Source organism: Amblyomma maculatum, chromosome 4 (assembly GCF_055883805.1).
Source record: "Amblyomma maculatum isolate TAMU_Amacu chromosome 4, ASM5588380v1, whole genome shotgun sequence".
NCBI classification, from domain to species: Eukaryota; Metazoa; Arthropoda; class Arachnida; order Ixodida; family Ixodidae; genus Amblyomma; species Amblyomma maculatum.
The window spans coordinates 144,877,431-144,892,664 of record NC_139347.1 but is presented as its reverse complement, the minus strand read 5'-3'; the positions used below and the strand labels follow the sequence as shown (position 1 = coordinate 144,892,664).

The window sequence follows — 15,234 nt, the reverse complement described above, 5'->3', positions numbered from 1 at the left end:
TTTCCCAAAAGGATACAGTCGCGATCGACCGATAGCTCATATCGCCTGTCATGGTAGGCAGAATATTCTGGTGGCACCTTGTGCTCAGGCCAGCCGTCGATAATCCAAGACTTTACTTGAAGTAGTTGAGGGTCATCCCTGGTAGAGGATGCCACTTGTTCTGCAGTCACTGGGGGATACTCCATTGCTTCTAACAGAAGAACGTCGCCCGGCGGCTCGGTTTCACCTCGCGCCTCCTTTGCTGGTAATCTGCTTAAACAGTCAGCATTGGCATGATCTTGCGTTTTCCGATAGTCAAGGTGGTATTCATAAGCAGACAGCATCAACGTCCAACGGAGCATGCGTGGTGACAATACAGCTGGAATTTGCTTCTCTTGTCGAAATATGCCGAGCAGCGGTTTGTGATCAGTGAGAATAAAGAATTTCCTTCCACAAAGATACTGATGGAAATGCCGGACGCCAAAAACGATGGCTAAAGCCTCTCGATCTATCTGGGCATAATTCCGCTCGGTCTTTGTTAACGTTCTTGACGCGTACGCGATGGGTCTCTCTCGTCCTTCAGGGTCTTGGTGCGCTAGGACTGCTCCTACTCCCACCGGTGAAGCATCGCATGACAGAACTAGAGGCGCGCTGGGATCAAAATGCACCAGCAGCGAATCGGAAGTTAGTAGCTGCTTCAGGCTTTCGAACGCTTCCTGGTGTTCTGCTCGCCACACCCACGCGACGTTAGTCTCCAGTAGACGATACAAAACTTCTGCGACCTCGGAGCAGCCTTTCAAGAACCGATTATAAAAGTTCACCATACCAAGAAATGCTTGCAGCTCCTTCTTGGTTTTCGGTACAGGCACCTGATGAATGGCTTCTACCTTAGCTTTCGATGGGTAGATACCACGCGAGTCTATCCGGTGGCCCAAGAATTCCAGGCTCTCTTTAAAAAACTCGCACTTTGCCGACTGGACCCGTAGTCCCGTTCTTGCAATTCGTTCGCAGACCTCGGCGAGCATTTGGCTGTGCTCTTCGGCTGTTTCGCTGGCCACCAGAATATCGTCCAGGTATACAGCTACTTGCGGTAGACCCGCGAGTACTGTGTCCATTACGCGTTGGAACCGACGCGCCGTACGGCAACCGTCGCACGTTGTACAATCCTTTTACGGTGTTTATCGTGAGAACCTGCGCTGTGACGTCATCCACTACCAGTTGTTGGTACGCCTGTGTCAAGTCCAACTTCGAAAAAACACGGCCTTTGCCCAACTTTGCGAATAATTCTTTGCTGGTAGGCAAAGGATAACCGTTGCTCCTCAACGCTTGGTTGACTGTGCTTCGGTAGTCACCGCAGATTCGGAGCGATCCATTCTTTTTCCGAACAACGACTACAGGGGTAGCCCATTCTGAATACTGCGTTGCTTGCAGAATTCCTTGTCTCTCCAACCTGTCCAACTCGGCTATCACATCGTCCTTAAACGCGAACGGAATGCTGCGACATTTCAGGAACTTTGGCTGGGCATCCTGTTTTAGCTCAATGTGAATCGGCGGCAGTGTAGCGCCTGCAAATGACTCGCTAAAAATCTCTGCATACCTCGACAGGATAGCTTCTTGCCTGCTGCTCACGGTGTGAAGACCGGTTAGCTCTATGTTTAAAGCCTTGAACCAGTCACGACCTAGAAGTGTGCTGCCCTCATTTCTCACTACCAGTAGCGGCAGCTCGCAAATTAGCCCTTTGAATTCTACGGGAACCCTGGCTTTTCCGACAATGTCAAGGCCTTCTTTCGTCCAGGTGACGAGTTGAGCATCTGATACTTCCAGGTCGATATTTTTAGCGACTTGCAGTTTTTTGTATTCCTTGCTGCTCATGATTGACCTAGCTGCTCCGGAATCGACTTCCATCTGTACGTCCTGCCCACCAATTCTGACGGTGACAACAAATTTGGGACAGTTCGTTACCTGACTGATGCTCAGTAAAGCGTCGTACTCAGTATGCGCCAGCGTGGATGCAGCCTCCAGCTGATGCTGCACTTGCATTTTTTTTCCTCGACACGCCTTGGCTAGATGCCCTTTTTTAGAGCAGTTGAAACGCATAGCGTTCTTGAACTTGCAGCGATAAGCTTTGTGCTTCCCACCACATCGGAAACACCTTTCGTCCGGAACATGACTCGACGCTCCGACGCGGTTCTCTTCGTCCAGCTCGTTTTTAGGGGGCGTGCTCAATTTTGCTGTCACGTCTACAGCTTCCTGCTTATGCTGGTTCATTACGCGTTGCTCTTTAGCGGCTATTTCCGCGGTCACTGCAAGATCGTAAGCACTCTTGAACGTCAAGTTTTTTTCTATCAACAGTCGCTGCTGCACAACGCTGTCCCTCAATCCGAATACCAGGCGGTCACGCAGCATTACATCCAAGGGCAGCTGTTTGTCGCTGAAGCCGCAGTTCTCAGCTAGCTTGCGTAAGGATGTAACGTAGTCAGCTACAGATTCATCGTAGTGCTGGTCTCGCTTCGAAAAAACGTACCTTGAGTATAACTCTGAAGGCTTCGGGTTGACGTGGTCCTTCACGGCGTCGACGATGACTTGGTACTCGACATTTGGCGGTCGTTGAGGTTTCCCGAGGGTTGCTATCAAGGAGTACGTTGTCTCCCCACAACAGCTGAGTAAAGCTGCCCTCTTGTCGGCGTCACTCGTCAGCTTGTTCGCTGCGCAGCACAACTCGATGCGCTCCCCGTATTCTTCCCATGAAGAATTTCCGTTGAGATTAAACTCGCCCACGCGACTGCCGAAAGCCATCTCGCCAACCACGTCCGTCCTACCCCCGCAGGGTTAGACCGTGCCTCGTCGCCACTGTAATGATCGAGCAGGCTGCATCGCATCCGGAGGCAAACATTTATTTCAACAAGCATACAAGACACGGCACATATATAGTCACGTAGGAAAGGCGTCGCACATCACGTGATAACACTGGGTGATCTTATCGGCACTTGGCAGCAACACGGAACATCGGCCTGGGCATGTTATCACGTTATCACATCTACAAACAACCGATCCCCCAAACCTGTGAGCCCCTCTATAATTTACTAGAACCCTGTACCTCTTACTGTTGCGCATAACTCACATCATGTACATGCATTTACTAGCACAGAAATCCCCATGGCATGAGTATGTAGCGCATAAGGACGAAGCACACAGAAAGGTATGCATCACAAGCGCAGTGCTGTGCACGCTTCTGTCTCCTTCCTTTTGCACTACTCTCTCATGTCATAGACCACCGTCACCAACTCGCCCAAGTTTCTACTCTCCAGAAAGCTCCAACTGGAGTCTAGAATCTCCGCACTTACGGCATCTACCGAACGCCCAAGATCACTTGCATTCATTGGTACGCTATGAGTTGAAATCCAAACCTTTAATTGAACTCTTGTGCGATAATGATGAATTGTAAAATCGTTGATGTCGGCATAAAAAAACCTCATCCTCGGCATCACTGATAACACTGCTGAGAACAGCAAAGCCTTGTTTGAGCGAGTTGAACTGTGCTTTTCTGAAAACGTGGAAGTCGCTTGAATGCGTGTAAAACGCTGCAATGTGTTTGATCGACCACGAGATTAACATCCAGTGATTACATATTTTCCTAGACTTTGCGATTAACTTCACAGCCGTCTTCAAGTTGAAGGAAACAGACTTGTCGCGGACTCTCTGTTCCCTTCAACTTGAAGGCGGTTGTTACCCTATATCGCAGACTATATTTGAGACATGATTTTTCAGCCAGGTTTCGTTCAGTCTTAAAGAAGCTCTGGAATGCATTAGGTCTATATTGTTCTAGTGCTGCCAGTTTCAAAAGCAGTATGAGTACTTTTTATCGGCGACATCACTAATAAGTAAGCTGTGAATTCAACGCATTTATGAAGTGCTCTGCTTTCTTCAACAACCCAGCTCTCCAGCCTTCTGTTTCATCCTTGGATTGACTACCATCACGCTGTTCTGGCAATCTTTTCACCCTAAACTTCCACAACAGAAGTTCTGTAAATAACTTACCGTCTTTTAAGTTCCTTATCTCGTCTCATTCCTGACATGTTTTTGATGTTAAAAAGATTGTAACATGACGCATTTATGATTCAGAAATTAACCACCAGAATATGTATTGCTGAAAGCTGATTTCAAAGGCGGAAAGGGTGGTGAGGTATCTTACGTTAGTACCTGAAACTGTCAATTTTGCCTCACATCGGACTCCGAAAGTCTGCTAGCCAAACAAACATTTGTTGTAGGCCACTCCGGTTGTCGTCCAAGTTCTTCCGTGGACCCACTTACATGTCCTCACTGAGTTTGTACACCAGCATAATACGGAAAAGTCAAACATCATCTGTACGGGAGATTTTACTTTCCCGGCATTCACTGCTAATCACGGGTATCTTGTGTTTGGGATTAGGCTGTTCTTTTAACCTTACTTGTACGATTGCCAAACATAGTTTTTGGATATACCACGCTGCCGGACTTCAAACATGCTGATCTCTGCAGCAGAATTTTTGCGCCCAGTTTTCGTACATGATATGTAAAGTCTGCTCCTGCATAGGATGGATGTTACCAACGCAATACCAATACCGGGCCCAAGCTTTTCTGCTAGCTGGTATGATAATTTTAAAACAGTAAAGTTAGCTGAGTCATCAATTTAGATTACGGCAATTTGCTCAAATTTTGATGTCACTCATAAAAATTTAGAAATCTGGTTAAAACATGTAAGCATCTCCCTGTACCCCTCGAGATGAAAAAAAAGAAATACAAGTACTAAAATTTCATGCTTGAAAATTAATATTCTACATCTGGCGCGCCGTGTTTTCAGACACGGACTTTCAAAGCGCTGCGATAGCTCTGCCAGCTTCGAATAATTCAGCGATGCCAACAAACGCCCGTCTGAAAATAAACTCAAAATCAACTCTGCAAAGGTTCCTTTAACCGCCTGAAACTGAAGTAGTTACTGAATACAGGTACCCAAATGTTCTGAAGTGCTATTCTGCCAATTAGCAAAGTCACAGAATTCATTTACAATAAATGGCTTCCCGAACATCAATCCTCTAAAGTTTCCAATGTCTTCAATAATTATTTTCAGACATTTTTTCTTTCAATTGTTGCACGGTTCCACGCGTTAACTTAACTGAGCCTTTTAATTCCATTCATGACATCAGAAGTATGCTAGATCGACCATTAAATTTGGTACTGAGCAAGGCACAAAGAAAGCTGTTAACCCAGATGGTATATCGAATTTATTCTTGGTTCATCAATCCCTATGGGCTCCCCACTACCTTGCTGTTAGTTTTCAAAAATCGTTGTCTTCTTTAGTACTCTTACCTTGAAATTTAGCTAATACGCTCCCATACGCAGACCTGACGAAAACCATAACTTCAGTAATTACACGCCTCTCTCACTGTCATCACAGTGTTGTAAACTTTTGCAGTGTTATACGCAGGTGAATACATAATGAAGTTCCTTGAATCTAGTGACATATAAAGAAATGCTCAAAACACTTCCGGAAATTACCTTGTTAGTTTATGGGGTTTAACGTCCCAAAGCGACTAAGGCTATGGAGACGCCTTAGTGGAAGACTACTGGACGTTTCGACTACATGCGGTTGTTAACGTGCACTGACATAACACCACATGAACGCCTTTGGTTTCTCCTGAATCGAAAAACTACGGCCGTGGCTGGATTTCTATCCGACGGCGCAGTAGTTCAGCGCCTTAACCGCTGCAGTACCAGAACGGGGCCAGACAATTATTTAGCACAATAACAATTTCTACAGTTCTCGCGCGAGATCTGTCAACGTTTGCTTCTTGGCGGCCAGGTTGACTCCTTATTTATATACCCGTCTAAATCATTGCCAGGGCCCCTCACTATAACGTCAAAAACTACAATATATTCTGAATAACACTAGTCTAGTTGATTGGATTCCCAGTTTCCTCAAGCTACGCTCACAATTTATTTCCTTTCGTTATGCCACATTCTCTGTCAAACATGTCACTTAGGTAATTCCCTCTAGCTCTGTTATCAGCTTATTGCTCTTTTTAATTGATATAAATCCTTTTTTCGTGAAACGTCTTGGATCCGCCGCTATGCCGATAGTACTTCCTGTGGGTGGATGAGGATAAGAAGTTGGCAGGAGTCAAGAGGAAGCAGTTACACCGGACTAGACTAAATGAAAGAATATGGCAAAAGCGTTTGCGTCTGCAATGGGTACATGCGCCTTATGATGGTGGTGATGAACATCTCTCACTGCCGCCTCTTCAAAACAACTTACATAACGTACAAGCAAGCAAACTAGAAGAAGCTATTTTTACCACGATCAGACTTATTTAAACGTAGTTTTTTTTTTTCCTCGAACAATAAGTTTCTCTACCGCATTAAAACTCGCTAATGTATTTATGGATGCCTGTGTGCGCGTTCAGTATTGCACGTGTGTACGGCATCCGCTTATTTCTTTTTTTTAGGTTGCCTTGATGGTAGATGGCGCTTTATTCTTTTTACGCCGCCTCCTGCGACAGCCAATAAAAGGCAGCAGCGTGGGCAAATAAATGAATGCCTCAATTTTCGCCGCGATTGCTTTAAAATATGCTGCCATGGGCCAAAAAGAAGCCAAGTATCTTCATAGGGGTTACCGACATCACAAAAAGGAATTGTTTTCGTTCAGCCTAGGATCAACCCAGCACGCTAATCCCTTTGGTCCCTTTGTCGCAGTGAAAACTGATGGATAGATTGATAAAAAACATCATGAAGGCCCTTTGTATTCTGAATTCTTCCTCTTAGACATTCTAAAGAGTTTCCGCATTTCGTTGTGCTCTTTTGTAGTTTTGTTTGTGTCAAAATCCTGCGCTGCTGAAGAAATACCACATTTTAACAGCGTACACTATAAGATTCGAGATTACATTGAAGAATCAATCATTCGCACCTGGAGTATCAAGCAAGAGTATACGATGAGTGCACGTTCTCTGCTTACAATCTTGTTCTAAGAGAGAAGACTTGGAAACTGCAAAGCTGGTGGTGCTTTTACATTCTTAATGTTTAATCGGCTCCTTACACAGTATGCAGGCAGATTGTCTGAAGACTGTATACAGTAAACACGTTATCTCAAATACCAATTTCCTGGAGCATATTTTCGTTTCAAAATGGCCACATGTTATGATCAAAGACTCTCTATTGCCCATTATAGTAGAATGTTGATATAGAATTTGGGTGCTTTTCCGAAGAGTGCTATCGACTGCAGAGGGCGGTAGCCACATTTCATCGGGGCAAAATGAAAACAGACCCGTCTGCTGTCTGTTGTCAGTGAACGCTAAAAGACACCAAGTGGTTGAATTTAATCCGGACCTTTTTACTGGCAAATATTAGTGACCAAGCGCAACAGCACTCGACTACCAATATTGCCTGTTCATGCTAATTCCAACCTATATACTCCATATTTGAAGGAGCCTTTTCACGCCAGAAATATTTTCTCTCTCAATACGACAAGCGAAGTCTAGAGTGGCATCTTCTCATGTCCATAGGCACTAAGACAAATTTATTTTTAACCGCACATATAGCATACTCTAGAGGGAATCAATTGGTGCAATCGCATAGCTTTGGCCGAGGTTTATCGTAGTAACAGAATCGTAAATTAAATGCTCTAGACATCGGTTATTCCAGATTTCATCTAGATGTTTCACCTGCGGGAAGACATCTGCATACAATATAAGTAATCTTGTGACCGGACTAAGTGGCGTAGTTTTCGTTACCTATTGGTAACGAAACAAATGGGAGACAAAAAGGATTCATGATCATAGTAATAAAAGTCACCACCGTCATCCAATCGGCCTGCCTTTAGCAAATACGTTCAAAAAGAACTTGGAGATGTGACGTCTATGGAGAGTTTTTGCGATGTTTTGTTAGCATTAAATGTTACGAAGAGGAGTTTTTATGCAATACTTAGGCGATAGTGTTCACATCCGCCAGCAATAATGTTTTATTACCGAGAGGCCTCACGAAGCTGTCCTTTGTTGTAAAGGCATTGACAGCTAAAAGTGAGAACACGAACACATCACTCACATGCCAACAGTCACCTTTCGGAACATTTCCGGGGCAAATATGTCGACACCCCAGTGCAACATGCTTTCGTAGTGAAGGTGAGGAAAGTGCAGCTCCTGGAGTGAGGCGCAGTTGTTCGCTGCCATCAGAAGAAACAACAGCTCCCGTTCAAAGAAGCAGAAGTCGACAGCCAAGCGCCGCAATGACGTTGTCGTCGCGAGGCAATAAACCAGATACCTTACGTGCCACTTCGGTCTCCTCGCGTCCGCCTGCGAATTTTTAAAGCCGTTAGTACCTCAAGGCAATCTGCAGGTAAATGCGCGACGCATGTTTTTTCAGACAGGACTTTCCAGTCCACATTCTGCCTTACTCATGCACCTATCTTTTCTCATGAGGTGCTGCCTCTATTAGCTTTACAAAACTAGGGAAACTAATGCCGCGCCTTTAAGGGTATGAGACCACAGTGTTAACGGATCCAGTTTGCTAGTTCACCCTGCGGACAATTATTTCAATATATTTACTTTGCCACTTGATGCGTCAGTTGTGTTTCTGTATTGCCCTATTCTCCCCGCAGTTCATCAGCAGCATAGTTTTAAGCGGCTAAATTATGTGCGAGTTGCAGTGACAGATAATAGATCCCCACTTAAAACAGTAGCAATGAGTCTCCTTAGCCTGGGCGCCGAGTGTCTAGCTCATAATGCTCCCGTCAGGCGACGTAGCGGGCTCAACCATCAATCTCTAAAGCGATGTCCGAGTTAGCACTGCCGGAACATTCTGCTATGTCGCATGCCGAAGTGCCATCACACCATGACACGACCAATCAGAGCACGGCCATGCCATCTGTCATACCATTACCCGCTATAATTTAGTCACAGTCCCGGTGCGATCTACGATGCTGGCAAAGGCAACGTGGATGCCGCATTTTATGAACACAGCCTTCAGCTCTACCGCGTTAAAACCTCGCAAGACAGTTACAGGGGCGTAAATTGAATGTGACATAGCTGCAGTAAAAGGAAAATAATTCTTTGCAGATATGATGTGCGGCACGTTTTTCCAGCACCGGTAGACAGCTTCAGGTGGGCCCAGAATTGCCCCTGACTGTCCTATGGTCTGCAGGAAGCTTCCTTTGAAAGTTCGCAACAATTACAGATGACAGTTAACCTGTATGTCAGTTTACTAGCATTGTTAACAGCGTGCGACTCAGCCCAGAGTGAACACAATGACATAACATCATGGGCAGGAATGGTATTAGAAACCGGGTTTTTCTCGTGAAGGACGAACGTCATTTGCTCACTGTCTTGTTGGCGCACACTTCTCAAATACAAAAGTACAGTAGTTAAGCCCGCTTCGGCAGTCCTTTCTAACTTGTTAGATTCGAAATACCCACCTCCCACTTCCGCGCTGGACGCCGAGGCAACTTCACCCCCCGCACATTCCTACCCTTTTCATTTTTCCGGTCTCTCGCTAAAAGAAGAAAGGGTGTTTTCTCTCGTTTCAGTTTTGTTCGTCGACATAGAAAAAGCACGGGAGAGCCTGCTTGTTTTGTTTGTTTTTTTTCTTGGTGGAAGCGGAAGGCTACTACAAAAGTATGTTTTCATTTTGGACTGAGGTTCGTTTTCTGCCACAGAAAAGACCAGGAGAGCGCGAAGCTAATATAGCTTTTATACAGCGTTTTTTACAGCTACTTCTACGACGATTATATTTCTCGAAAATACCGGATGTAACATTTATCCTCACGAAATAACGTAGGCAGAAGAATCCAGAATAATATTTAAGACGTGCAAAGCTGTATAGTTAATTTCATGCGCATGTCTCAACTCATTGACTCGCGCTACATACGCACTTCTAATGAAACGTTATTAGCAGGCGCGCCGTTGATCATGGGCGAGCAAAACAACCTGTCACCTAGTTCTGCCATGATGTAGCACTCCATGTTGCCACAACAAAAATATATTTTGATGAAGTGTACGGGAAACAATAGTCAGCACCAAACCATAGAACCGAAAAGCGTTGCAAGCCAGTCAGTTCAGTCGTTCAGTCGTGTCCGACTCTTCGTGACCCTATTGACCATGTCACGCCACGCTTTCCGGTCTCTCACTATCTCACGCTCAGTTGTGGATGTGTCGGGAAGCGACTGGAAAGTCCGATGTTGCAAGCCAGCATCTCGAAATAAACCTGGTGAATGCCGCGAAATTACGTACCACTAGCTCCGTTGTGTCCCACTTGCAGCGGGCGCAGTCTACATCCAGAATTTTGCTGTTCCAGCTGAGAAGCGCTGAGAGCGACTTGGCGTCTTTCAAGCTCAAAGTAAAGCCTTTTAGGCAGAGCTTGGTGATGGTTCGGTTTTCTGCCAGTGCATCCCACACCAGTGCCGTCCTTTGGGGATGACCACGGTGGCTAAGATGCTGCACAGTCAGATTGGCCGTAGCTAATGGGTGGGTGAGCATACTCTTGAATTTCTTCCCGTCTTTGTAACTGGCGTATGTGGAGTCTAGGACCAGAGAGGACAAGTGGGAGGTCATGTGTGACAAGGCATCCAGTACCCTTCCAGTGAATTCTCGTGCCCAAGATTTCTGCACCAGAGGAGAGGGAGTGAGGGCAACGTGTAAATATACAATGCTAGAGATAATGACGCAATTTCGGCTACCTCACTGTATCAATCACAGGCTACTTCCCAGTTAAGGAGCCGCCAAGCAATGCTTCCCGCAGAGTTCTTATGAGTAAAAATACTATACGCATTAAAGACAACAGAACACGAGTAATAATTGGTACACAGTAAAGGAAAGGCGCCGTATCTGTAACACTTCCTCTGTGGACCCTTGAACCACGCCGTAAGGGAAAGGAGGAAGGTGGGAGTGAAAGCAGAAAGAGAGAAAGCGGGTGCCTAGTGGAAGGCTCAGGAGTAATTTTGACCACCTGGGGATTTTAACCTGTGCTCCGCTGATGGGGCTGGGACAGGTAGGTCACCGCCGCTTGCGGCGGCGGCCGCAAGCGGAAGCATTCTGACGTCATCAACATTAATCACGAACATTATATTTTGTACTTCATATAGTTCCACACCAATGATATGAAGGTTATATTCAACAGTAAAAGTGCTAAGATTAAACCTTGAGGAATTCCAGTATTTGGTGTATAACTACCAAATTGTTCTCCCCTGAGCCCAATAAAGAATGTCGTGTTTTGAAGCAAGTTGTACTTATACAACTTCTGTAACGTGCAAAGGAATTTCCAAATCTTCCATATTCTCAAAATCTTCGAGTGTGACATGTGATATTCCTTTTTCACGTCTCTAACCACCACAGTGCGCAGAAGGTGACTATAAGTGACACCTCTAAAACCTCTTCCGCAAGTAATGTTTCTGTGCAAAGGTTTGGTCTAAATCCAATTTTTCGTGTATGATACTTTTCTTCTCTTTCAAGCAACCACAATTAACGTGTGGCGACCACCTTCCAATATATTTAACAAATTACACCACCATCGTCACCACCGATTACATGACTAACGCCGAACTGGCGCATAAATGCTGCATCTTTTCTTTGTGCAACATTTTTGGCGAAGCATTACAGTTCTACAGTAGGCAGCTGGCTTACTCGGCATGCTTGTGTCTACGGAAACTCACAGGTTGTTTATGAGACGACGAGCCAGGGTTCCCTTTATAAAATAATAAAACTCTACGAAATGAAAACAGCTTGGTGTAACGTTTTTTGACGTACGCAGTGGGCCATGTGGTCGCGTATGGAACGCCACCGATCATATTATAATATTGATGTCATGGAGCCAAAGCTAACCATGGCAATGAAGACCAACACCTACAGACGCCTTGCAGGAATCACACGGAAAATGAGACGAAAAGGGGAGAAATCTGACAAAAGGTGTGAATTTAAGTGGCATTACCTCAGGATGGAGATAGATTTCGACGATCCGAAGCTTCTTCAGTTTTGTAGACAGCTGCAATCCTTCGGTCAAACCATGTAGCGATGTAGGAGCTTCCAGGACAAAGTGTACAAGGTCAAGTGAGAGTTCTCGTAGCTGCAGCTTCAGCAGGTTAGATATGGCTACGGCAGCTAATGCTGTGGCATTGCTATCCAGTTTGCAGTCAGATAGCCGCAGGCAATTCACCCACATGTTGCCTCCCAGGCTGTCAAAAAGAGTCTCGCAGCCTCTGTATCCTCGCGGTGATATCCCCATCTGTAAATAAAATTTGTTTATAGAATTTAACGTTCCAAACTGACAAAGCTAGGGACCCAATCAGCACAAATAAGTGTACAGCCCAGTCGGAAAAAACTACTGAAACTTTCCTGTTACGACACAATTTCTGAGCGGTTTTTGACGGGAAACCTGTTGTGACAACAGAACGCCCTGTAGTAACATCAGAAATTTCTATAGTTACAACGAAAACGTGTTGCAGAACTACATACAACAAAAAAATTTGACGTTTAAGACAGAACTACAGAACGTTTTGTCGTATTTTTGACTCGGTTTTGTAGATTTTTTCGACTGGGAGGTACCACAAACCAAGGTGCAGTCATTATGCGAAGTCGATAGATATCATATACCTTATTTCAACGATATCGTTTTGGACAGCATAAAGGTCCTCTACAATAAAAAAACACGACTATATTAAAAACTAAACATTTCGACAGATTTGCCTGTCTGGTTGGGTTGATAACTAAGTGAAACTGAAATTTCTTCAACCAACACATTTTTATTTTAGAAAACCCGACGTTTAGGAGCCGGTGCGGCTCCTTCTTCAAGGGTGCATGACGCAGGGCTGCTTGCAGCTAAAAGTAAAGGAATGGTAGAGGGGGAGACGAAGGGGGGGAGGAGAAGGGGAGGGGGTGAGATGGGTGTGAAAGAAATGAGGAGAAAGAAGGGGAGGGGGGGGGAGGTTAAGATGAGTCACAGTGTCGCAGGTACAGGGGTGCTCGCTGGCGATATTTTTTCTTTTCTTCTGCGAAATGGCCACAAGGGAGCGAAGACCTTGCAAGTATACAAAAGGAAGGTTGCCTATTGTCCGGTTGATGTTATTTACTGTCGACTATATGCCATGACTCGAGGAGGCGTTCTTTTCCGACAATTGGTCTCGGTCTCCAGGATGAAGGTTTCTTCTAAATTTATTCTGTGGTCGTAATCTTCTGAATGTTCAGCTATGGGGTTGCGTTGTCTTAAAAATTTCGTACATCATTCCTGTGTTGCCGAATTATTTCTTTTAGGTTTTTTTGTTTAGCCAATGTAGCATCATAGTCGGCGCAGGGAATTTTGTAGACAATGCCTTGGGCACTCAATCTTTGGAGAAAGGTAGCACGCTCCCCAAAGTGTTTGAAGGCTTGTGTGCCACTCGAATTCCTTCTTTTCCTAATATACGGGCGATGGTCTCGCTGGCGCCTCGGACATAGGGGATAGTGACGTACTTTTGAGATGCAGTTGCTTGCTGTTGATTATTTTCTTCCCAGGGCCAGTCGTCGCATTTTTGGAGGCGAATGACTTTCCAGATAAAATTTTTGGGTAGCCGTTCGTGATTAGTTCCTTGAATATCAATCATTTTTCGTTTGCTTTGTCGGGTTCTGTGATGTTTCCACTCTTTGTAATAAGGGCTTCACGACTGACGTTTTATGGCTTGTCGGGTGGTCCGAAATCAAGGGAAGATATTGCCTGTGTGGGTGGGTTTTCGGTAAACGGAGAATCGCAGACTTGTTTTCTCGGGTCACCAGAACGTCCAAAAACGGCAGGGCACCTCGCTTCTTCCTTTCTAGGGTGAACTTAATCTCCGGTTGTATCGAATTTAGATGAGAGAGAAAATTTTTGATTTCAGATTTCTTAATAATTGAGAAACAGTCATCGACATCTCACAAAAAAATTTTCGGCGGCGGGCGGATTCGATGAGCTGCATAGTTATATTCGCCATAGCGACAGAGATGGAGGCACCCATTGGTGTTCCCTTAACTTGTTTGTAGAATTCTCCTCTGGATTAGAAATATTTGTTTGATAAGCATAGTTCCAGAAAACGGCATACCTCGTCTACACTGAGTGGGGTTCGCGCGCTGAGTATCGTAGCGTTCTAGGGCTTCTCGAGTGGCGGCCAACGCGACCTTTACAGGGACATTTGTGAAAAGGAACAGCACGTCAAAGGAAACAAGGCAGTCGTCGGCTTCAAGGCTCACCTAGGATAAAAGTTCAATGAAATGTCCGGCGTATCGCACGTGGGTCGCGGTTTTCCATGTGATTGGTGTTATGAGCTTGTGCAGGTATTCTGACAACGAACGGAGGGGGCAGAAACGGAAGTCGACAATCGGGCGTAGACTGGTCCCAGGTTTATGGACTTTGGGCAGATCGTAGGAGGCTGGGGCAGATCCGTTGGTGCATGATAACTGCAGGTGGAGGTTTCGGTGGTTTGGGAGGTTTTTAAAAACTTTTTTCAATACTTTGTTCAGCTTTGCCTGGGTACTTGTAGTGGGGTCCTTCAATTTTTCGTATTCTTGACTGTTTAGTAGAGAAGAAATCTCCTCAATATAGTCCTGTCTGTCCAGAACGACTATTGTGTTGCCCTTGTCCGCTGGGTAGATTACGATGGTCGGGTGTGTATGGAGGGCTTTGAGCGCCTGCCGTTCATCCAGTGGTAGATTTTCTTTTCGGTGTGACTACAAAGCTTTCAGTACTCCGACTGTGTTGAGCCTGACTTCTTTTCGAGGACCCGTTTTCAGCTGTTGGAGTTGTTGTTGGAGCTGTTTTCGGGAGAGGAGGTCTGCGGGCCAGAATATTGAATTTGTGTCCCTTGGCCAGAATCGAAGAAGCAGGCCACATTCGAGAGCCGTCGTTCGCCACCAAACACCCACCACATTAAAATACCATCAAAGAACCGCCACCCAACTCCACACCCCGCCCAAGAGAACCGGCCATCACCTACAGATACCTAGCCGGCTTATCCTCCAGCGATGCTGCATCGGAGCTTCCCACCCGCTGACCGTGTGACGCCGGTGCCCGAGTGAGCGCCTCCGGTTGCTTTGACTAACTGCGCCGCAGCCCCCACATCAAGCTGGCCAATTCCAGACCGGTAGCACAGCTGCGGCCCCATTACCACCGCAACCCTGGGACCTGGCCGGAAGACGAAGCACCATCATAGATGCAATGCTCCGGCCAGTGGCCTCGGTTCTGAAGCCAGCTGACCCAGCACCGCAGAAGCGCGGTCACGGACCTGGCCCCAAA

General features: G+C 45.8%; 1 protein-coding gene across 1 annotated transcript in view; it reads right to left on the bottom strand.

Moving 5' to 3' along the window:
- The window catches only part of LOC146193251 (uncharacterized), a 55,980-nt gene that overhangs the window by 19,128 nt on the left and 21,618 nt on the right, over positions 1 to 15,234 (bottom strand). The window contains exons 3-5 of the mRNA XM_084602627.1: positions 11,926 to 12,219; positions 10,233 to 10,604; positions 8,053 to 8,300 (exon numbers count right to left, since the gene is read on the bottom strand). Of these exons, the coding sequence (XP_084458753.1) occupies positions 8,053 to 8,300; positions 10,233 to 10,604; positions 11,926 to 12,219 (914 nt within the window). The remainder of the gene's footprint in view (positions 1 to 8,052; positions 8,301 to 10,232; positions 10,605 to 11,925; positions 12,220 to 15,234) is intronic.